A 23,538-nucleotide genomic window follows, 5' to 3' on the forward strand; every position below is an offset into this window, starting at 1 on the left:
CAGTGGCCTTCACCGCCCAGCCCGCTAGCTTCCCCAGCCGCCGGCGACCTCACCCCACCAACCTCACCTCCATCCGTGCCGCCGTTAACCACCAGTAGCCCTTCGAAGCCGCGGCACTCTTTCCGCCGTTGCGCCGCCTTCGCACCGCCATTGGCCACCATCTTCCTACCACTTCATCCCGACCTCTTGGCAACCCATTGGACCCAACCCCAGCTCCGATCTGTCACCGGTGAAGCTCCACCATCTACATTTCCGATTTGGGCATTTTGGTCTTCTATCGCCCATTTCGCCGCCACTCACGGCAAACCACCACCACCATTGGCTTCACCGACCTCTCTAGGCCCTACCCTACCATTTTTGGGTCTTCGTTTGTCCTCGTTGAAAAGTGGGTATCTGTGACCCACGGCCACAGTGTATTTTACACTGTGGTGTTGCTCAGACATCACCACTTGCAACTTCGTGATCCTTCGGAAATTGTTATATTGCACTGTAAGTATTTTCCTTAAAGAACTTTCGTGATTTAAATATATTTTTGCACTAACACATATTATCTGTGAATTGGTTTGTTTTGCCGGACTGAGTCCGAGGAGTTTCGGGGGTCGGATGGATTGTGGACGGAGTTGTGTGTTTGTTTGCATTGTGAATTATGGTTGTTGGTTGTTGGTTATGGCTTGTTCATGTACATCGCATATTGCATGCATGATCATGTTTGTAAAGAAAACTGGGTTTTTGCATGATTGCATACATGTTCATGTGTTTATTGGAATTGGATTTTCATGTGAGTAAAAGTAAAAGAGACTGTAGGGATGGTGGTAAGCAGGGATGGTGGTTGTGTCCCGCCTGTGATTCCCGCCTACAGTGCTCTGTTAAGTATTCATTGTGTGTAAAGGAACTGTAGGGATGGTGGTAAGCAGGGATGGTGGTAGAGTCCCGCCTGCGATTCCCGCCTACAGTGCACGCGATAGGGATGGTGGTAAGCAGGGATGGTGGTTGTGTCCCGCCTGTGATTCCCGCCTACGGTGCACGCGGTAGGGATGGTGGTAAGCAGGGACGGTGGTAGAGTCCCGCCTGTGATTCCCGCCTACAGTGTCCGATAAATGGATTGTTTGTGTGAATCATTTTATGGGAAAATGTTTTACGGATATTTTGGGCCAAAATGGGATTTTTGGCGTGTGTTGGAAATAATCATTTTTCTGGAAAAAAATGGTATTTTATGGCTAAATGTATTTTGCTATATTGTTGGTTGCATTAATGTATTTTTATCCCGAGAGTTGTTTGGTTTATACTTACCTGTGGTACCATTTTATGGTATCGCAGATTTTGATGCAGATGATGATGACGAACCTTAGCTTGGCTCCATTGGAGGAGTGATCTGGGATTGCTCCTGTTTAGTGAGTTATGTTTTTATCAATTTATGTATTTACCTTTTGTATTATATTTGGGATGATTGTATATTTTTAAAGATAAATTGTGTTAAATATTTGTATTTAAATTTCTGGTACTTGGTTGACTTATTTATACTATCCGCTGCGTTATTTTATTTGTACACTGTTGCATGTACACACACTGGCACTTCGTTGGGATGCGTGACCGTGTTGTCACCATCTTGACGTCTCGATTCCCTTGTTTTTGTACGTGGGAGTCGGGGCGTCACATATGCACACTCAAAGCTTCGAGAATGATAAAAGGAAGACTCACTTCTGTTTCTGCCCGATTTGGCCACCGAGAATAGTACAACCCTACTACGAAGGTTAAACATGGCATCTGTTCTGATATAATACTCTGATATGATATGATATGAGATAATATGATAGTAATGTTCAGTTATGCCATGTCAAAATATATTTTTTAATATGAATATTTCCAAAATTGTCACGCTGATATTTTGAGAATATGTTTTGATTCTCTACTCTAAAATTAAAAATGTTTTGCTCTGCATTCTGAATTCTTTGAGAATGCTCATGTTTACATATTAGTATATGTTTTTTACTTACTGAGTTGTTGATAACTCACCATTTGTCTCTACAATATTTTTAGATATTTTAGATGTTTCAGCTGAGGATTAAGAATATGAAGCATAGGTAAGACTCTGTTAACATATCATGTTAAGTATAAAGAGGGTACTTTGATTATTGGACAGCTTATTCAGAAATTTTGTTTTGCTCTATTATCTTGATATTTTGGAAGGTTGATGTTAATTTTGAGACTTTGTGGTGTTCCTAGTTAATTGTTTTGGAGTAGTTGGTTTAAAAACAAGGAGATCTATGTGTAATTAAGATGTTTGAGTTTATATATGTAATGTGAGATATGATTTTAGATGACCGTTAGTAACTCTCTGACTCATTTGGGACTAGAGCGTTACCGAAGGCGTATGAACTGTAAACCAGATCTGTGTCATCGATCTTTCATAAGCATACAACTGTTGATAGTCTAGCAGTGGTTTTTCTAAACGGTTGCTTTATTTCTGTACTATGAGTCACCTTCCAATGAGTCTTATACTTATATATAATTTTAAAATGTGTAAATCTCATATATTATTTAAAAAAAATATATTAATTATTAAAAAAATCATTTTTTCATTTTAAAAATGAATGCGGAAGGTATACTAGACTGGAATACATTTCTCCCTAGAAATGAGAAGTACTCACTGGCCAACGAAAACGACTGATCATTTGATTTATTTTGTTGAGAGTTGCGTAGTACTCTCCCACCTGGTTGTTTAATTTATCCTCCATCCCCAATAAAATAATTCTGCCGACTGCAACCAACGGTTGTCGGTTGTTACCTCGTTCCAAAAAATATAGAGAAGTAATTATCTTGATTTGTTTGAATAGCATTCGATACCATAATAATCTTTATTCATGATCAGATATGATATTTATAGCATTGGTAATTGTCTAGTCAAAATATTAAATTATATTATTTTTTAATAGTAATATTTTTTTTAAACATTTTTTTTTCATAATTTATAACTATACTACCTATATATTAATTAATAATTAGAAATAACAATATTAATAATCACGTACAAAATCAATTAATTAATATTATTATTGATAATGTTAATTAATAATCGGAGATAGCAATATTTTAGAATAAAATATGTATTTTGTCCGTAACCAATGTCTAGCTAAAGATAAAGAAAGGTTTAGATTTATTGTTGCTCATAGTCTTATTTAAATAAATTTAGCTAATACAATGCAACTGATTTAATAAAAAAACTAGCCATATTTTGTGCTTCATCATTTAGCTAGTTCAATATTAGTAGACAATAACAAGCTTCGAGATAATGTCATCTTAATTGCTTTTGCAATTTGCATTAGATAGTTGGACTTGGCAAAGACTTGACCAAATGTATGAATGCCAAAGACAAAAATATTCCGGATTTCACCTTCTTTGCACTTATGATACAATCATGCAAACCCGAATTATCCTTAATTTTGTAGTATTTTAAAATTCGTAAAAATAAAATAAAAATTATATTCTCAAGTCGATGTATAGAGCAGATTTAGTAAAATATTTACGTTGCATAATTTGATTTAGAATATAAATTTTAAAATTTTAATATTACAAATTAAATATCATCATAATCATTTATATGATGTTGATGGTCTGCTTTATACATTGTAGCAAGAATAAAATAACTAAAAAACAAATGCTTTATACATTGTAGCAAGAATAAAATAACTAAAAAACAAATGCTTTGAGGGTAAGTCCCTTTGACAACTTCCAGTTTTGTTTTTTGGTCCATGATCATGATGCTTACGCAATTCATTTTTCACGCAATTTCTGTATCTTGTAACTAGAAAATAAATGCCGAGTTTACTTGCACTACTTCGTGCTACTTGATTATTCAAACAACCACTTGACCTCACGTGTACATAACAAATTGTGGAAGCCTCGAACAGTACTTCATCTACTTGCTGATTGAACAGACCCAACATTGATGCTCAATCTTGTCATGATCGATCGATTACGCAACACTCTGGCGGTAGGCCGGACCCCACAAGCTTCAAAAAAAGTTGACATCTTAATTGCAAAAATTAATGAAAACCGACGAAAGACGACCATTTTTAAAAGAGTAAGCGGTTTGATGTATTAAATTACGTATCGATGATTTTTTTTTTATTGATATTATTTTTTTTTTGAGAATAAGAAAATCTTTTATCTTAAAAATTATTTTTAATTTTAATTTGTATCGTTTTATTAAACGGATGTATTAAGTTAATATCAATACGTAGTTTGATGTGTGAACTTATTTGTAAGGAGATTTTTTTTTTTTAAATAATTCTTTTTACGATTTTGTTTTTAATGGAAACTAATTTCGTAAAATAAAATTATAAGAGTTATTATTTTATAAAAATATCATTTATTTAAAATAGCGTTACAAAAAGTTATAAAATGATTGTATCTCTATCCTTGATTAAATCTGATAAATTTGTCAGTTTTACGTATTGATATCATATTATCATCTAAATGTCTTTGTATAAATTCAAGAATTAATTAGTAGTTCTAAGAGAAATATATATATATATATATAGTGCCTAGATATTTTAATATTCATTTATGATTAGTGTAATGTTTTATAAGTATTAAATTTATTAGAATTATTATAGTCATAAAAAGAATATTTTACAAAAATTATTAACTCACAAATTATCATGATTTTATATGATACGATATAATTATGCTTTCGTACAAATTTTTATGACTAAAATATTTCACTAAATTTATAAGATGTACATATAACCTTCCGTGTATTCGCTCTCTAAAATGCATCTGGAACTTACCCACAAAGTATTTGATTAAAATAATGATTTCACCTCGTCTACCCCAATGAAAATCTCCAAACTTGCTAAACTTGGCACTTTGATCTGTAACCTGTGAATTTTTTTTTTTTTTTTTTTCAGCTCAACGTATGCATCAAACTCCCAAATTAGAACACTGGTCAACATACATGTGGCAGTCATTGGCAACCTCACAAATTGCCGCTCTCACGACCTCATTCTCTCTGTGATCGATGTACACTTACTCGACAACAGCTAATCATGAGGATTTAACAATGCCACAAAACAATGGCGACAGTTTGGCACAAATTTAGTACTTGTCTTCATTGATTATAACGAAAGACATATATATATATATATATATATATATATGAAAAAATATCTTCTCGTTAGAGTCCGAATTTTAAGAGTTTCAATTAGAAGAGAGATATAGACTGCATTTACGTATCAAACGTGAACAATCTGTCCAACTTAACTGCGCTCTAAGTTAAACACATGAAGTACTCTCTGCCGACCAACCTCAATTCCAAGAAATGAAAATGGGTTTAAACCTACTTGCATGATTAATATTTGATGCAACCTAACTTCACGTACTCTAAAAGTTAGTAGTTGAATCAAGTGGGTATGAGAAGATTCAGAACCTATGGAGCAATTTAAAAAGGTTGTGGGTCTGGATGACAGCAGATGTTTGCTTTGGTGTAATGAGCAGGCTGTTAACTAACAGGTGGTGGACCAAGCAAAGAAAAGAACAAAAATAGCTAGATAAGGCATTTTTTTTTTTTTTTTTCAATATCACTTTGTTATGGAAAGAAAAAAAGGAAAGGACATTAAGTGGATTCATGTGGGAATTGCAGTTACTTACTGGCTTTCTAATATTCTATTCTTGTCACTGGCTAATATGAGAGAGAGAGAGAGAGAGAACGGCTTGCTTTTCTTGTAACTGAAACAATGAAACATAAACCATGACTTTTGGTTGAGATCGACGGTGAGGGCCGGGGTGACATCCAAACCGAACACCCATTCTCGTTTCTCTCTCTCTCTCTCTCTCTCTGTCTAAAAGTGTTTATGATCACATTCCTTCCAACTGAAAATGAGGCAAAAACCAATCCAAAAGAAGAGGAAAAAGATGCTGATCATGCACTTTCCATGATTATAAGCCTTTCAGAACACAAACTATGGCTTTAACAAAGAATTTTAACTTGTCCGTGAAACAATTGCTTAAGATATTAGAAAAAAGAATTTAAAGAATCGTTTACTTTTTTGAATGGTAAATAAAAGAAAAACAATTGTGGTAATTCCCCTCGTCTTAGCTTTGAGATCAAGCGTTGAAGATAAACGGAGAAACAAATAAGAAGTCTGACCCTGTTTTTTTAGTAGTGACAATCCACCAAAGTCCGAGCGGAGAAGACAAGAGGTTGTTGCTGTTGTTGTGGTTGTTGCTGTTGCTTTTGCTGATGCTGTTTTGTTGCAAAAGGGAATTTGGGTTCTCGGTGATCATCTTCTGGGGCCGGAAGGTTGAGATCCAAATCCAAGGAAAGCATCTGTCTTGGCTTCTTGGTTTCTTGATCATGATGATGATCAGGCTCCAACGCCAATGATGGAGAAGTAAAGGACAAAGTGGTATTGGTTCCCATATTAGGCGCCCTGTGCCGTCTCATATGGCCGCCTAAGGCCTGGCCGGACGTGAATTCCGCCCCACAAACGGAGCACTCGTGAACCTTAGACCTGTTATTATTGCTACCCAAACCTCTACTACTACTGCTCAATTGGAGAGACAGAGAAGAGATGAGATCGTTCTTCTTGGACTGCGCTTCTTGATCATCATCCGACGACAACAAGAACTGCTTCGATGACCTTTCCCTTTCCTCCGCGGCTGCCATTGCCTTGGGCTTCTTGTGACTAGCCCTGTGCCCACCTAGCGCTTGGAAGGAAGGGAAAGTCCGCTTGCAAGTCTTGCACTCGTAGACATAATACCCGGCCTTGCCCGTGCCGTTTGCTGCTGCTTCTAAGAATCTTCGACTATTAAACTTATAAGCATCACCACCACCACTACCACCACCACCGTGATCTACTTCGACTTGTCTTGGGGTCTCAGGCCGGGTCTGACCTTGAGCAAGAAGGATTAGGCAATTGGCCATGTCCTCTTCTTCCTCGGTAGTGCTATCTTGTAGTAATTCAGTGGAAGTGGCCGGCGAGAAGCTGGTGTTGTCATCGTTAATGGTATCAATATTGCAGTTCTTTTCACCATCGAGACCTCCACCAGCGCCAGTACCGCCTCCTTCTCCGGTCGGTGAATTAACAGTACTGATCATGGCAAAAGGGATAGGTGATTGAGGCCTCTGGCGCTTGGTGCGCTTCCCTTTGACGATGTGGGTATTCTCCTTAGACCCCCCATGACGATAACTTCTTCTTGAGCCTCCATGTTCCACCACCACCGCCGCAACCACAAACCCAAAGAGATCAATCGAGGTAGCCTCAAAGAGAGAAAGAAAGAGATGTTTTTTTGGGGTAGAGGAGGAAGCGAGAGAGAGAGAGAGAGTGGGGGGTTGTGTTGTGTACGTAATGTTTTTATATAGTGAAGAGGAAGGGTTTGAAGTGAAAAAAGCCACCCAATAGAATAACAGTAACAGCGAATTACTCTCCCAATCCTTGTTAAGTTTCCTACCTCTAGAAGCTGTCTGGATATATAAAGCCTTTATAAATGGAGTTGAAAACTATGGAATTATAGTGTAACGGAGAGAGTTATTGGGAAATAGAGATAATCAGATTTAGACAATTAATTGAAGGAACAAGTTGGACTAAAAAAACAAAGAAAGAATAAGAAGAAGCTAAAAATAGAGAGAGAGGAGGGAGGGAGGGGGTGGTGTTAAACTGTTTAATTAGATGGGAGAAAGCTGTTGAACGTATAAAAGTCCGTTTCACACTCTCTTTCTCACACTTCGCCAACGCACTTCACGAATTGATCAAAACAAACCCTACCTAAGCTTAGTTGGCCACTACATATCTAATTAATTAGCGTGTTACTCATCTTCCTTAATTGCCCATAAAAATCCACCTCCTTTTTATGCTCTTTGATCACGTACGTACGTATTGATCACGTGCTATACTATTCATCAACGACCTTTAATTTTCAAGAGGGAGACTTTGACATGTTACCAAATTCTAACGTGCCTAAAACTAATATTGATTTGATTCCAGAACTGATCAGTGAATGCATGCAGAAACTTGTCATATAGATCATTTATTCATTGATGTGTGACCAAAAAATGGGTCTATTTCGTTGGTTTTGTGAGCCAATTAAAAGTTTATTAGTCTCGTAGTTCTTGGACTGCATGTTTATAATGCGTCTCACATGAATGATCCTTCTCTTTCGGCAGACGCGATCGATAAAGAACGATCAGAAATATATAATAAATTAACTATCTGCATGCTAAACATTAGCCACGTCTAAATGAAGAAAATATGCCGCAAGTTACAGAGGATATATATATATATAGAGAGAGAGAGAGAGAGAGAGATGGCGATGTGAAGGCAAGCAAGAGAGGAAGCAAAGCCCATAACTTTGCCTCAACGATTCCAATGAGATGATTGGAGTGCAAGCTTGGAACCACGGCATCCGCGGTGCTCCACGCCTTTCCTTTCCTTTCCTTTTCTTTCTTTTCTTTTTATCATTCTGTACTTTGATTAATTTCTGGGCTAATTCATGGATATATACATATGAATTAATGAAACCAAGACATTATAATCATCGATCTCTTTTCCATGTAATTATATCCAGTAACGCCCGATGTGAATTCTAGCTTTTAACTCATTCATAAACAATATATAGCATCCACAAAATTAATTGGTTAAAGTATGCTTGTGATCATCTTCACATCACGCTAACTATATATTATAACATGCATATAATTATATGCAACTTTGCAATCAGTCGATTTATAATGTGGTGCTGACCCACCATATACATATATATCGTTGTGGTGCTGAAACAAATAAATCGTTGTACGTGGTTGATCTGATTGGGTCCATCATATTATTTATATATGGATGGCCACCAAGTGTACACGTACGCGGATTGAAATTCCATGCAAAATAAATATATATAGACGTGGCCTCGTATATCATCATGTGTAATATTAATGAAGATCGAAATAGTGCTACATAAAAGTCCACTTTTGCTCCATAAAAAGACAGTACGTACTTGGGGAAAAATTTAGGGACAAAATCGGCATTTATGTGACACTATCAAGTAATATATATATATATATATATATATATATATATATTGAAAAGAAAAAAAACAGGTAAATCCAATATTAATTACAGGCTTGGAAAAAGCTAAAAATTCTGAAGTACATACTATATATATATATTCGACTGAATTGTAGTATAATTAATTTGATACGAGAAAATTAGCTTCCCTTCAGAAGAAGGCATAGATATTATTCAGTATCAAATATCCCAATTAATTAAATTTTTGTTAAGAAAAGCTGATCAATTAATGCATGGCTGACTAGTACTTGTATTTTGATAGATATTAGTCAAAACGCCGAAAAATTAAGAAAGGTATCGTGAATGTCATCGATCGATCGTTCCTCCATCAACATTATATAGCATCATGACGCATGCATATATAATACGTGCAATTGATATTTAAGAATGTCTACGTTTCAAATTTGTGCTTTATACTCCAGCTTGAGCTTAATTATACAATAGATGATCAACTCGATCGAGAGGTAAGCTAGCTAACTAAGTGCAGGGTTAAGCTCATTTTGATCGGCTTAGATCGATATGATCTTACTATATATCTTCATTTTGCAGGATTCGGGAATCATATAACGTCTTTGGACAACATATATAGTTATAAGTTTGATCAGCTATCTAGCACGATCATATTATATACATGATGATTATATATATATATATATATACATATTTTATTCATAAGTTTGATAATACGTATACGGTATGTATATCCTATGTCCTAATCTATACGTCGTTCTTAAATTGTAATCTGACCACTTCTACACTTAATCATACACACTAGCTATGAATTAATTAAGCTGGTATATTTATATATATATATATATATATATATATATTCAATGTTTTGCATTTCTTAAGTATTAATCTAACAATAATAGTACCTAGCTATATAGTAAATAGTTATCTAGTTAGTTGATACGATTTTTATTTGGCTTGCTTTGCAGGTTCTTTCGATTTATATATAATTTAATGTAGAATAATTCTCCATTTTACCAACTTAATTGTCTTCTAATTATCCCTTTTTTTTTTTGTTAATCAAGTATAGATCACATGATCGATCACCGTTCACCGGGGCATGATGCATGCCTGCATTATTGGTGCATGGTTTGTGGGGGGCATATATATATATATATTTGAAGGAGGTGAGTCAATGGTTATAATTATGGTTGGGTTTATAATTAAGGAGTGAGCTAGCTAGGTAGGGGGGAAGTTCATATTGGAGTGCCATAGATCGAGTTGTGTGCGGCACGACGTTATCAGAGGCAGAAAACCAACCGGCCTAGAGAGCTAGAAAAGTAAGAGATTTGGCTGGGGGAAGCAAGGGATCAAGATCTTCGTCATGGCTTCCTCTCAGGCCAGCTCTCCACATCAGGTTTGTTTTTCCAACTTTCTCTTCCAGGTCACCTTCTGCCTGCATGCCTCTCCTGATCATCATCATTTAGCACATGAAGACATGCATGAAGCATCTCCTCATGATCAAACTATTAATTTGTGTGTGTATAAATATACATATATATATATTGAGAAATAGTACTTTAGTCACAAAAAAATTGTACACACAAAAATAAACACACAAACTGACATGATTTGATATAATACGTTAGATTATAAATTTATTTTTATTATAAAATAGATCTAACATACCGCATCAAACCAAGGTAGTTTGTAGATTTATTTTTATGTGATCTTTTTATAGATGCAGTACTTGATCTTATGTACGTGTATTTGCATACATAGGGAGATCAGAGAGATCAGATTCAGTGCGTAGTTAATTGTACTGAGCCACTCGATATATATGGTATGTTTGTCGACGTTGGCAGTACCAAGCAAAACCAAACCCCTAATAAATTAACCCTAAGAAAATAATCAATTAAACAGACGTCCCTGGATGGTAATCCATCAATTTTATAATAATATATCGTAATTATATATTGATATTAATTAGAATCATGTAAATCCAGCTAATTCGATCAAGTTAATTAATTATAAAATTACGTACTTACCCATGATCTAGGGCGTAACAATTAAGGGTTATGATGATCTTTTTTACTATTATGAGCTAGAATATCATTTTTGAGTTCTTATAACCAATATTATTATTAATAAATTAATGAAAGGGTCTTAATTTGTGACCTCGATGATCATACATTTAATACAATATTTACTTTCACTTAATTCATTGGTTATCAAATATTGGTAGATCGATCTACCGGATGTTAATGTATATTTCCGTTATATATACTATATAGCCAGTACTAGTCCCATATATAAATTAGGCCCTATACGGCCCGCGAGCTTGTTATAGAAAATAATTTTTTTTCGTACACAACCCATCTCAATCGTTGACACCATCTCTAAAAAAAAAGTGAAGGAAAAATAAAAAATAAAAAACACAGATGTACGTAGTATGAGAATAAATCAAACATACGACAAATAAAAAAGAAGCCCAAACTTGTTATGAAATTCGATCTCATCATGATGGAGTCGTAGAAATTAATCATTTTGTAAATGAAGAGAATTCTGACTATTCTATCATCCTTATCCAAATAATCAGTTGGTCATGAGTTGTCAATTTAAACGTACACTTAACTATAATTTTAAGAGAGATAATTAAATTATATGATTATATATAAACTTTACAAATTATTAAATATTCTTAATTCATAAATAATTATATGCATCGAACATGATTAACTGTATTCATATTTCTCTGAATTATTAAAAGTGGTTAATTAAATAAAAATAAAATAAAAAATCTTACCAACATCTATTGGCCTGTGAGATATTCCTGAATGAATATTATTTTCATCGAATGAAATTGGTGGTAAATAAATCCGAAATCATAATATTAATTAAGAGTAATAGCGGTAGATCATGTTGGGCGTGGTCTCGATAGTGGTCATGTTATTACTTGTTGGGCCTATCCTCCATCGATCACACACACGCATGCCTCGCAGTCACAGAACGAAGCTTTATGGGGTCAGGAGTCAGGACAACGTACGTACGTATTTGCTGCAATTTTACAGCCCTATTAAAGATCCTCCTTTACCTTTGTTTAATTTTCATAGCTTGTTGATTATTCGGTCACTTGAATGCTGTTGTAACTTCACCTGCAGCATCCTAATTAAACTTGTTTAGCTGCTACAAATTTCATTGACTTCTTGTTGCGTTAGAGGTCTATATCAATCCATGTCCTTTAACTTCGTACTGGGTTTTACTATTAGGAGAGTTAGGACAGCTTGTTGATCAAGTGCAGGCAGATAAGGTTGTGGTGGTGTGGATCAAGCCTGAGTTTTTTGATCGGATCTATCTCAAGTGCTCAACTCATTAGTTATGATGGGGAAATCTAATTGGATGCACTTTTTAGTGGCAGACACTCACCGTGAGTGCATGGTAGGTGTGCTTCATGGAAAGGAAAATCCCTAGGAAGATTTATGATTGATTGCTTGTTTTGGTCATACTTACCATCATTATAATATTACTTTATTTTTACGACATAAAAAGCAAAAGCAAAATGAAATCACATGAGCCCAACAATTGCTTTTATTAAATTACGACATAAAAAGTAGTTTACTGTTTTGAATTAGTCTGAAATAGAGTTAGTTAGAAGAAGGTTCAATTTTTCCATCCAAGATGATGCTAGGGAAGTTAGGATTTTAATTTCTAAGATAAAGCTGTGTACAAACTTTGAAAATGATGCATAACAGCTAACCATCCATTTCATGTTAATGACCTTTTCATGTTTTGATAGTATGAAAAGGATGGTAGTAAGAAATTAGACAAAAGTGCTAGCTAGGTGTTGGTCAACGGAGAGCAACCTCTCAAATGCTTGGCCCTGGGGGAATAATCCGAGCCATCACAGAGCATTAGATATGTTATTAAAACAACCATTGAAACTAATGCAAGAATCTTGGCGTGCAAGACGTGGTGATGGGGAAGAGATAGACACTGGTGGAATCTCAATGGAGTTAAGTTGGGGAGGTGGGTGCTGCCACCGAGGGAGTGGTCCGGCCAGGAGGAGGTTTTGCAGGAGTGGTCCAGCTTCTATCACTGCCTGCAGGAGCTTCCCTTTTTCTGGCAATGGCTTCTCAGATACTAATTGCAAGGCGGCTTGTGGCAGCGGTTGTGAAATTGGGTCAGTTTCCGGAGAGGACATGATGTTTCCATGGCAGTCAGAAGAGATAGAATGCTTGCTAGAGTCGGTGCCTTTTGATTCATCTTCAATGTTTGAAGCAGCTAGTTGCTGCTCTTCTAGTAGTTGCTGCTGCTGTTGGAGCACGAGTTTCTCCAACATTAGCTTATGGCATCTTGCCTGCGCTTCATCTCTCTCTTTGATGGTCCTGCTCAAAAGATCTTTGAGATGGATCAGTTCATATTCTCTTCTTGTGATCTCCTCCTTAGCTGCTACAAGTGTTGTCTCTAACTCCAAGGTTGTGTACAAGAGAGAATGTCTTAACTCTTCAACTCCCTGCCAATTTTAGCAACTTTTATTATCCCCAAAGACAGCACAATCACGAGAAACAGAAAAAGAGTTGCTAACAAAAGAAAGCACTGGACTCAAAGAGGCCTAAAGAGTATCTCTTACCCGATCATCTTGGTAGCAGAATTCCCATCCAAGAGGACTGCATTGAACCTCCATTTCTGGTAGTGGTCTGAGCCGAAGTAGATGGGGTGGGGGCTTTATGTGCGGTTCTTCAACTTTTATAGAATTGGAGCACTTTGTTTCTGTTTACTTTCTTTTTATTCTCACTTTAATTCTTTTCTTTCAAAGGACATGAGTTTGGACAAAAAACACAAAAGGCCAAAAGTATAGAAAGGCCAAATTGCGGAGTGCATACATCTTTATGCATTTGGATTCTGTGTGAGTGACTAAACTCGGGAGGGAAGGGGTGTGAAATCTGCAGTAAAAAGTTAGAGCTAGTTCCTCTTCATACTGCACCTTTTTGGTGTAACTACCTGTCGAAAAAAAGGCACATGCGACTGTAAATGTAAATTTGAAGATGTTGCTGCAATGAGGGCTTGAGGATGTGTGTCCCCTTGAACAAGCATATTAAAAGCTGATGAAAAACATCCAAATCTTTAATATATGGTTGTTGAACTGTCCTGTATTTTTTTCTTTCTTTGTTTTTTTCATGGAGTTCTGGATTTATTCATTCCATTTCACATTATCTACAGACATCCTTATAATATATTGTAAAATGCCATCACAAGAAAGCTAACCCCCGAACTAAATAGAAAAAATATGCCACAATTCCTTATGGAAACTCATATACATGTTTTGAGGTAAAACAGGGCCAATTCAGGTGGAATCTAGCTTTGCTGTCTACAACAAAGGTCAAATCAAGGTTTTAAAGGTTGGCAAGGGACAAGCAGATGGCAAAAGGAATTGAGTGGTAGTGAAACCAACCGCTTTAGGGAGGGGAAAATTAAAAAATAGAACATAGTAAAACCAATCCTAATGAAAGTTTAGTGTTGTAAGAATCTCCTAATCTGTCAGGCTAAAAGATAAAGTGCAATTTAATGAATGATTAAAGCTATTTGATTCAAACACTTTTTCCCTTCTAGAGCTTATGCTGAAGTTTTCTTTTTTGACTCTCGAAGTGGAATATAAGATATATAAGTCTTGCCCTGATATGAGCTAGTTTTGCCTCATGATTTCTGTTCTTCTTCTTCTTTCTTTTTTTGTTTTTTGTTTTTTTTCCCCCCTTATAGATAAAAAGGAAAGGAGATGAATGGATGAAACCCACGAGTGTAACCCCAAATTCATCTCAAAAGTAGCATTCTAACCTCCAAATTTTCTAAAGTAAGCTAATGTTGGACTTGGTCCACATGACCCAAAGTTTTGTTTCTTTCAGTAAGATATAGGTGGAGAAAATGAATGAAAAATGGAGTTTTTAACTCTCTTAGCGTTGAACCATCTCTTATTTTGGCTCATTTATCTAATCAGCTCAGCAATCGAGGTTTTTTTTTCCTTCTTCTTCTTCCTTCTTTCTACTTTTGACCCAGTAAGAGTTGAACTTAGAAAGCTCCCCTCCCCCATTCCCATCCCACGATCTCTACCAGACCTCAGCCAAAGGCCCAAAACCCGAATAGGAGTACAAGGAACTGATTGGTAAGCAAAATAAATCCAGTTTTCAGTTCTCAGAAAATCACATACAATCGAAATCTGTTGCTTTCTCTTTTTTGTACAATGAAACCAGCTCCAGATTTTATGTAGTTAAATTGTGAAACTCAAAAGAAAGCTGTAAGCCACTAAAATGTATCCTGTCATAGATTGTTGTGAATGAAACATGTCTGCCCATATGGCTTGAGATAAGTGTCTGCATCTGCATGCAAATGCACCCATCTCCTCATCTTTCATATTATTAGTCAGAAAAGGGAGCGGAACCGAAAATTTTCAGCAAAAAATATAGCAAAAGGAGATAATGGTAGGGTCCTCATGGACATCTTTTGGACAACAGGCTTATCCTTTAATAGGGAAAAAGAAGATTGGCTGTCCAATTTGACCCATTCAAAACTCCCTGTTCTGGGAAGATTTGCCCTGCGTTTTGCATCCCCATTCCACGATCTATAGGCCTGTCCATCCACATGCATTACGGTGCATTTCACTCTACATTTTTAGTAGGATTGAAGTTTCAGTTTCAACCGACGAAAATAATAAAGCCTTATAATCCGTGATTTGTATTTAAACTCTCACGCGCGGTGCAGCCACAATCTTCTTGCATGCACATTACCACTTACATGCCATATGCCTCCCCACTTTTTTGGGAAAATAGAATTTTCAAAATCAAAGGAGGATGTTTTAAACTTTTAAGGCCCCATCAAATTCCTTATTGATATCTCTGGGTGATGAACTCAGGAAGGAATTGAGATGGAGGTGGCATGCAGCCTGACTTATTATTTGCTATGGCTTTATCTTAGACCGACATTTTAATTCAGGTAGGTGGGCATAATAAAAAGCAAAACCATATTCTCTTTTATATTCACTCCAAGAATTGCGTGAGATATCGTCCACATTGTAGAACCCCCCACATGCATGGCCATCACGATTTCATGCTATCATTCGTTATGAAATCATTAGAGAATTTTAATTATTTCATGGGAAGAATCATAAGTATGCCATCAACAACTGCTTTAATAATGCATCAATTAACAACTAAATGCAAGAAATTTTATTCCTTTGCGCCTTGCTTTGTTCGTGCGCTAACGCGGTTTGTAAGTTGTAGGAGTGACATATGATACAGGATCAAATCTTTTCAGCTTTCTTTTCTTTTGCATGCGTGAGGGGTGAAATATGCTGGACCCACACGTCAAGGAAGAGGGAAGATTATTCATTGGGTGGTGGTAAGAAAAAATAAAAAACATAACAAAAAGATACTAATGTGATCACAGCGTAATTTGACTTCTTTTTTTATCAATATGTCAATGATCAGAACAGACCACTTTGAGATTAAAAAACATCTGTAAAATAATAATAATAAATCTTAAACTGTAAAATAATATATATATATATATATATTTCTTTTGTTCTTTAATTTTTCCCCCTTGAATATGTCCAAAATTACTCCGTTAAAGAAAAACCATTAGCCACAAATTAGCAACTCTACTTCAATGAAATCAAGTAGTAATCAATCATCTTCAACGTGTATATTCTCATAATAACTGACCGAGAGATTCAGAAAGAAATCCCACCCCCACCACCAACAACAGCTCAACATGCAAATCCATGAGTATAGTTTGTTCGGATACAACTCAATTACCAAAATCGAGATAATTTTCGGATTCTTAGTTATCATCTGCAGATGATTATAAAGAAAAAGAATACAGCAAGTTACAAACATGTTTACAGGGGGGAAAAGTTGTTTGACAGAAGGTGCAAGAACAAAGAACATCATGAGGACACAAATTGGCAGGAAGCACTCAACAACAAATGGAGGAGTTTGGAAAGAATTGACTCACTCACTCCTGTCGGCGCATCTTCATCCTGAGAGGAATTTCCTTGTAGCACTGAACCTTCTCAACTGCTCGGCGCAATGGCCTTCCAACAGATGATCTTCGAATTTCTTGAGCTTTGACTCCTTCGTCTTCTTTTTTGACTGGCAATTCTGATGTTATTTGACTGCTGTCATGCACATCATCAACTGGAGGAGATGCAGGGAATTTAGCATCATCTATCTCAAACAAGTCTTCATTTCGTTCTGGTTCCTCAGATTTAAACCTTGCGGATTGCCTTCTCAAACAATGCCTGTCAGAAAATTGTCAAGGACACCACAAAGCTTCCATTAGTTTTCTAGATTATTTTGTGAAAATCCGTTGAAAACATTAATTTACACACAGCCATGAAACATGCATCAACAAACCTCTTATTTCCTATATCCTGCTTGACAAGGACTGGTTTAAGAGTGGTAGGACCTGAATCCCTATCTGTCACAAAACAATCTTCACTTGGCTCTGGTTCTTCAGATTTAAACCTTGCAGATTGCCTTCTCAAACAATTTCTGTTGGAACATCAAATCCTATGAAATGATTTTTAATTCTCTGGATCATTTGTAAAAACCCAAAGGACTTGTTGACTACAATCTTACACTCAGCAATGAAACATGCAGAGACAAACCTCTTATTTTCAACAGTCTCTTTATTGTTGATTTGATTTCCAGTGGCGGGACCCAAAGCTGCAACCAAATCATAAAAGATAAATGCTTCTATCTAAACAGATTCAAATTTTCAAATGAAAGGCCTAGTATGCTAATTACATTGATTTTTGGATTGCCGTCTTCTTCTGTTCTTATGACAAGTATTAGAGTCCCCCCCTGCTGTTTGAGCAGATTCCCCTGCCTCATCGTGCTTAGTTTTAGCTACCTTAAAACAGTAAAAGAGAAGGTTTAAATATCACAGAAGACAGGAAAATATCAACTGTTAACTTTTTTAAGAACCGCTGAGGCGTTTTATAGAGGTACCTCATTTCCCGAATTTTGGAGCGTTACTCTTTTCGCTTTGATCTTGGAAGACACAAAAGATTATAAGTCAGTAGATTTCTATTCTGATAACCTTAAATGGACCTGATTGAATTAACTACTACAAGCTGACCTCCGAGTCCAGTTTTTGTGCTTTGAGCAAGCCATTTTTGCATCCAAGCTCATGCTGAAGTGCTTTTAGCTAAAAATAAACAAATTGCAATTTTTACAGATTCCAACATAAGGGATCAAGTTGCATCACTTTCTTGCAGCAGAATACTTACCCTATCTTTACCTGAATTAAGCTCCTGCAGGATGATAAACATAATGTCAAATTCACCAAGGCCTCGATACTCTCATCAGATTTTTTGGGCATTAAAGAACTGAAAAACTGAGCATCAAAGACGTGAAGGTACCGCCAACATCTGACTGTTTGCTTGGGCAAGTTGCAAATTCTGTTGCTGCACTTTCTGCAGACTGATTCTCAGTTTCTGTAACTCAATTCTGCTCAGTTCAATAATTTTACTGTCAACCAACACTAAGGAAAGTATAAACCAGAACCATACCCGGAAAAGCCCAGGTGAGAAAAAAACTAAATCAATTAATGAAATTGATAGAGAAGGATACTTTCTTTCTACAACAAGCTTCATCAGTGTCACGTTTTCCTGAAATCATATTCACAGTGACCTTGATAAATTAAACTGATATCGCATGTAGGAAGAGCATGAATTAACAGAGACATGAAGATAAAATAAGGACCTCTGTAAGCATACCTTCTGTAGCTTTTCAATATACTCTTTAGCCGTAAGCGAAAAGGGCAGCTGATTCACATCTTGGTTTACTGGTTTAGGCTGCTTCTGCAAGTTGCTTATGTCAGCAAGCCTTTTCCTCGGAGCACTTCCAATTTTGGGTCCCTTTGCTCCTTTTATCCTATCATCTGCACTCACTTTTTCTTAGTAATCGAACAATGGAAGCACTACAAAAAGACCTGAGCCCCGGTTAGGGGTCCAAGAAAACCAAAGAAAAGGGACTGTAAAACAAAATGTTGCATTTGATGAAAAGTCAATAACGCGCCCAAATTGAAACAGACGATATAACGAGTTTCGTTAGCAACGAAACAGACGATGTGACGAGTTCTCATCTCAATTCAACAAACTGTCATCCTACGGAAACCTACCCCTAGCACCGTAGCACAAACCCGAATACCAAATCCTTCATCCCATCAAGAACTCTAATCCCAGAAACCCGACAGGCACCGCATTTCTCAGTTGTAATTTGACAGACTCTAACCCTAAGGGCCTGGCGGGTTATCAAAATATGAATTTCAAACAAAAAATTCAAAACTTAAATCCTGTAATCATAAAGATAAAACTACACTTTAAGAGTCGCAAAATCAATAAGTAAAGCAAGAACTAGAGTAAGAGTATTTTGTGCTTTAAAAAAAAAAAAAAAAGGATTTTGCTTACTTCCAGCCACGCAAATTTCTGAATCAAGTACAATGGCAACGTCCATAGTCGAGTCCAATCGAACGCCCTAACTCTCTCTCTCTCTCTCTCTCTCTCTCTCTCTCTCTAAACTAGAATTGTCTGAGCGCGAAGGAACCGAAGGTTTGGAGAATCCAACGGCTTCCCGAAGCAAGTCCGAGGCTGTTTAAACCTAAAGAACGGCGCGGACCTGAATGGACCATCGTAATAGAGTTACGGGCTGTCACGGAAACTTGTTGGGCCGAGTGGGCCTTGATAACGGCGGAGAGAAATCTCCTCTCCCCTACATTTTATTGGGCTTCATCCTACTTCTATGGCCCCATAAAATAATAATAATAATAATAATAATAAAAACAGATGTTTTTTCATCCAGATCGATCTCACTTTTGGGATACGCAATATTAATTATGACGTATCGTTAAAATATGATAAATAATATTTATAATTATAGAGTATATAAATGTTGTGAATTTTTTTTTGAAAAGATGAGAAAATATAAGACTCATATAAAAAAAATTAATTTTTAAAAAGTAAACTCCATTCTTTTTTTAAAGGAACGCAAAGTATATAATATTAGTCTTGAAATATTGATATATAATACTTTATCTTATTATATTATGGCATGTCATTAAATAATAGTGTTTATATAGTTAACCTAACAACATGACATATTATAATAATTAATAAAAATAAAACACAAATACAATTGAAAACAGATTTCGGTTAGAGAAATAATTTGTACACGTTTCAAATAGATAAGTTTCATACAAGTCCTTGTAAAAAATTGGATCCCACTTAAAAAAAATTTGTATAAAACTTGTAACTAGTATTACTGTCGTGGAGTGTGTCATCCTCGTCGGTAACAAGGTCTTTGAAACTTTTAGATCCATTCTGCACAAAATTGAAGACATGTATAATTATGATATATGATAATGGTAGACAATCTGATTCTCATCCCAAACAAACTTTTATTTGCTAGCTGGTTTAGAATCAATGCATTCATCTTTCTGCTTAGAAGAGAAAAGAGAAGGCTTTTTCCCCCTTTCTTGTTCCCTGATACAGATTTGCTTTGCTTAAAATGATCAATCTATCCACCTCAAGCTTCGTCTCTGCCAAGTTCCAACCCTCCCTTTACATTTTTGTTTTGTTTTGTTTAATAAACAAAAAAATAAAGACAGTTTCTCATCCTTAAAAACTTTTTTAGTCATGCAAAAATCGCAAAGCTTACCAAGGCACGCCTGTATGTTCTACTTTCTCAAACAGCAGGGAATGCCTCGGATCTCTGAGCTTTTCTACTCCTACCAGCACCAGGACAAAGTGGCACAGGACCAGAAGCCTTCAATATTTCTCAAAATAAAATTTCTATTTATCATCCTCACCTTACGTATTAATATGTAATTTATTATTTTTAGTTTTCTATTTAAATACAACTTTATTAATCATCATCTCACATCCTACATATCACATATCACGATTATTTATATTTATTTTTTTATTTTATTCATCATAAACTAATTCAGTTATTCTACTCATCATTTTTACACCACACATTTGGTAAGAAAAAAAAATATATGTGATATGTGGTATGAAGATGATGAATATAATTTTTTCTTTAAACATCATATATATTGATGTGTAAATACGTGTTTAAATAAAATGACAAATATAACAAATTACATGTTGGTGTGTACTATTTTAAGTTGTGCAAATCTCGCACTCTCTATTTGAAAGAAAAAAAGTAAGATCCATTATTAAAAGATAAATTTTTCATATAGATTTTAAAACTCTCCACTTTTTTCAAAGAGTGACATGACATATATTCATAGAATACGCAAATTCCATGCAATCATTTTGAAAAAAAAAAAAAGTGAGATTTACTATTAAAAAATTATTATTTTTTATGTAAATCTAGTATTTACTATTTTTTTAAAGAGATTATACTATATTTACTCAGTTTATAATTGTAAATATCATTTTTCTATTTCAAAAATAGTGTATAGAAATTGCATGTTATAAAACTAGAAATTTCATTTATCTTTCTCCCGAAATGTAATTCATACAAAGAGAGGATTGGAAGGCAGTCTCCCACCTTAATGCGATCGTATTTGCGAATGAGGATTGTTACATCTATAAAAGAATTATATAAAATTAATCTTATAAATTGACGTGATTTTATCTGATTCGTTAGATTTATTTTATAATAAAAATAATTTTATAATTTGATAAATTACTTCAAACTACATTAATTTATAAAATTAATTTTATATAATCTCTTTATAATTAAAGTATTTTCCTTTGCAAAAAGTAATTGAGTTTGCGACGTTTCCGTCAATTACCAAATAATATCACAAAAATAAAACAAAAGCTCAAACTTGAGCGTATTGCATGTGAGGACGTAGGGTCCAGCGACTAGAGCGCCACTCCAAATTATGCTAGTTTGAATCCAAGGTTTGCTAGCCGCTGTATTATGCGACCAAATAAAGTAGGAGAGAGTAGCCTTTGTCGAGCCATTGAACCTATAATTAGGTGAGAAATGATATGCATCAATTATTATTTATTTTCATATTTTATATCTATAATTTTTTTATAATATACGAAAATGTTTTTCATAAAATGTAAAAGCGTTTTTTATAAAATGTAAAATGTGATATGGTGAATAATGACTAATCAAAAGAATTTTTCTAATTATACTGTTTTTTCCGACTTCTATAACGGAGGTCATGGGTATACACATATTTTCAATGCATCCAGTGAAGGCAAGTGTTGGGTCTATAAACGTAAAATTGATGTGATTTAATCTGAAATCTGAAATTTATTTTATAATAAAAAAATGATTTGCAATTTGAGGTCTTGCATAATCCAAATATTTCACGAATGAATAACAACTATTTCGACAATTCACTCAATAAATCCCGTTTTAGAATATTGCCATTGAATAATTTAAGCTGAATCCTAAAATACAATATGCTAAAAGTCATTGTTATTAACTGTTCGTGAAGGATGATAGATCTTAGCTTAAACGTTTGGCGCCTTTCAAAGAGAATTATAAACTTCTCCATCATTTTTTTAATTATATTTTTTAACATGATGATAAATAAATAATAAATTATTTTCTTGATATAAAGAATAATTATAAAAATAATCATGAATAAAATTTCTAAACGTAGTGTTTTAAAATAAACAGACTCATCTCATTTCTTCTCAACTTTCAAATATTATTTAAATTCAAATATTTTTAAATTTCAAATATTAACTTTTTAATATAATTATTACAATTTTATCAAGCTTTCAAATAAAATATAAAAAATAATTTAATTTTATCAAGTTCTAAAATAAAATTTATATTAAAAATTTATATTTTAATATTTTAATTTAATTTGTTCTCTTAATTTTTAAAATCTCATAAAATATCTTAACTCAAATTATTTTATTATTATTTATAAAATATTTTATTATTACTTATAAATTATCCCATCTCATTTTATCTTGACATTTAAACCAAAACCTTACCACTTCACTCTCATTCACGAGAAGCACTTATGACTAGAAAATTGAAGTTGGCTTTGCACGTTTGCGCCCCCAATGATTTTTATCCTTTCATCGAATCAATATCGACTTTTAACTAACCCCATAGCTTTTTATCCCGTAGTTAACTTTTGTTGCCGGTGGTGCGGAAGTATATATTCGCAAAGACAAAAAGGACGGCAACTTTTCCAATTTTTCTTTTTTAATTTCCATCAGCAACAGCAAGAAATTAGTCAGAACGATTCCATTCATTGAACATAATATTTCTCACGACTCTCACAGCCCATGGTTTTTACATTTTATAAACCATGATGTTGGGTTATTAAGATTACGTTTAGATGTTTAGTTGAGTTGAATTAAATTTTTTATAAATAGTAATGAATTAAATATAAAAAAAATTATATAGAGTTTATCTAAACTGAATTTAAAATATATTTAGATGTTAAGATGAAATTAAAACTTTTTATAAAAAATTAAAAAAGATTAAAAATTTTACGAATAAAAATGTTTTAAGTTGAAAAA

The 23,538-nt window shown here is 34.7% G+C and overlaps 3 protein-coding genes across 5 annotated transcripts; all 3 read right to left on the minus strand.

Moving 5' to 3' along the window:
• Positions 1–6,026: 6,026 nt before the first annotated feature.
• Positions 6,027–11,060, minus strand: LOC121247477 (zinc finger protein ZAT5-like). Its single transcript, XM_041145815.1, has 2 exons — positions 11,057–11,060; positions 6,027–7,461 (listed from the first exon to the last, which is right to left on the minus strand). The coding sequence occupies exons 1-2, from the start codon at positions 11,058–11,060 to the stop codon at positions 6,158–6,160; spliced, it is 1,308 nt and encodes a 435-aa protein (XP_041001749.1). The 3' UTR covers positions 6,027–6,157.
• A 1,687-nt stretch (positions 11,061–12,747) lies between these two features.
• On the minus strand, positions 12,748–13,789 carry LOC121244524. Its single transcript, XM_041142632.1, has 2 exons — positions 13,639–13,789; positions 12,748–13,521 (listed from the first exon to the last, which is right to left on the minus strand). The coding sequence occupies exons 1-2, from the start codon at positions 13,690–13,692 to the stop codon at positions 12,910–12,912; spliced, it is 666 nt and encodes a 221-aa protein (XP_040998566.1). The 5' UTR covers positions 13,693–13,789; the 3' UTR covers positions 12,748–12,909.
• A 2,943-nt stretch (positions 13,790–16,732) lies between these two features.
• On the minus strand, positions 16,733–19,659 carry LOC121244314 (SHUGOSHIN 1-like). 3 transcript variants are annotated; one of them, XM_041142326.1, is made up of 11 exons: positions 19,474–19,658; positions 18,781–18,944; positions 18,635–18,672; positions 18,424–18,532; positions 18,292–18,315; positions 18,141–18,209; positions 18,011–18,052; positions 17,807–17,912; positions 17,668–17,725; positions 17,414–17,551; positions 16,781–17,298 (listed from the first exon to the last, which is right to left on the minus strand). In XM_041142326.1, exons 1-11 carry the CDS (start codon positions 19,517–19,519, stop codon positions 17,013–17,015), a joined length of 1,080 nt encoding a protein of 359 aa, XP_040998260.1. In that variant the 5' UTR covers positions 19,520–19,658; the 3' UTR covers positions 16,781–17,012. The 3 variants fall into 3 exon arrangements, with proteins under 3 accessions (XP_040998268.1, XP_040998260.1, XP_040998257.1); XM_041142323.1 differs by having other exon boundaries at positions 18,424–18,672; positions 19,474–19,659; XM_041142334.1 differs by lacking the exon at positions 17,414–17,551 and having other exon boundaries at positions 16,733–17,298; positions 18,424–18,672; positions 19,474–19,659.
• Positions 19,660–23,538: the final 3,879 nt, after the last annotated feature.

This window comes from Juglans microcarpa x Juglans regia, chromosome 1S (assembly GCF_004785595.1).
Source record: "Juglans microcarpa x Juglans regia isolate MS1-56 chromosome 1S, Jm3101_v1.0, whole genome shotgun sequence".
Lineage (NCBI taxonomy): Eukaryota > Viridiplantae > Streptophyta > Magnoliopsida > Fagales > Juglandaceae > Juglans > Juglans microcarpa x Juglans regia.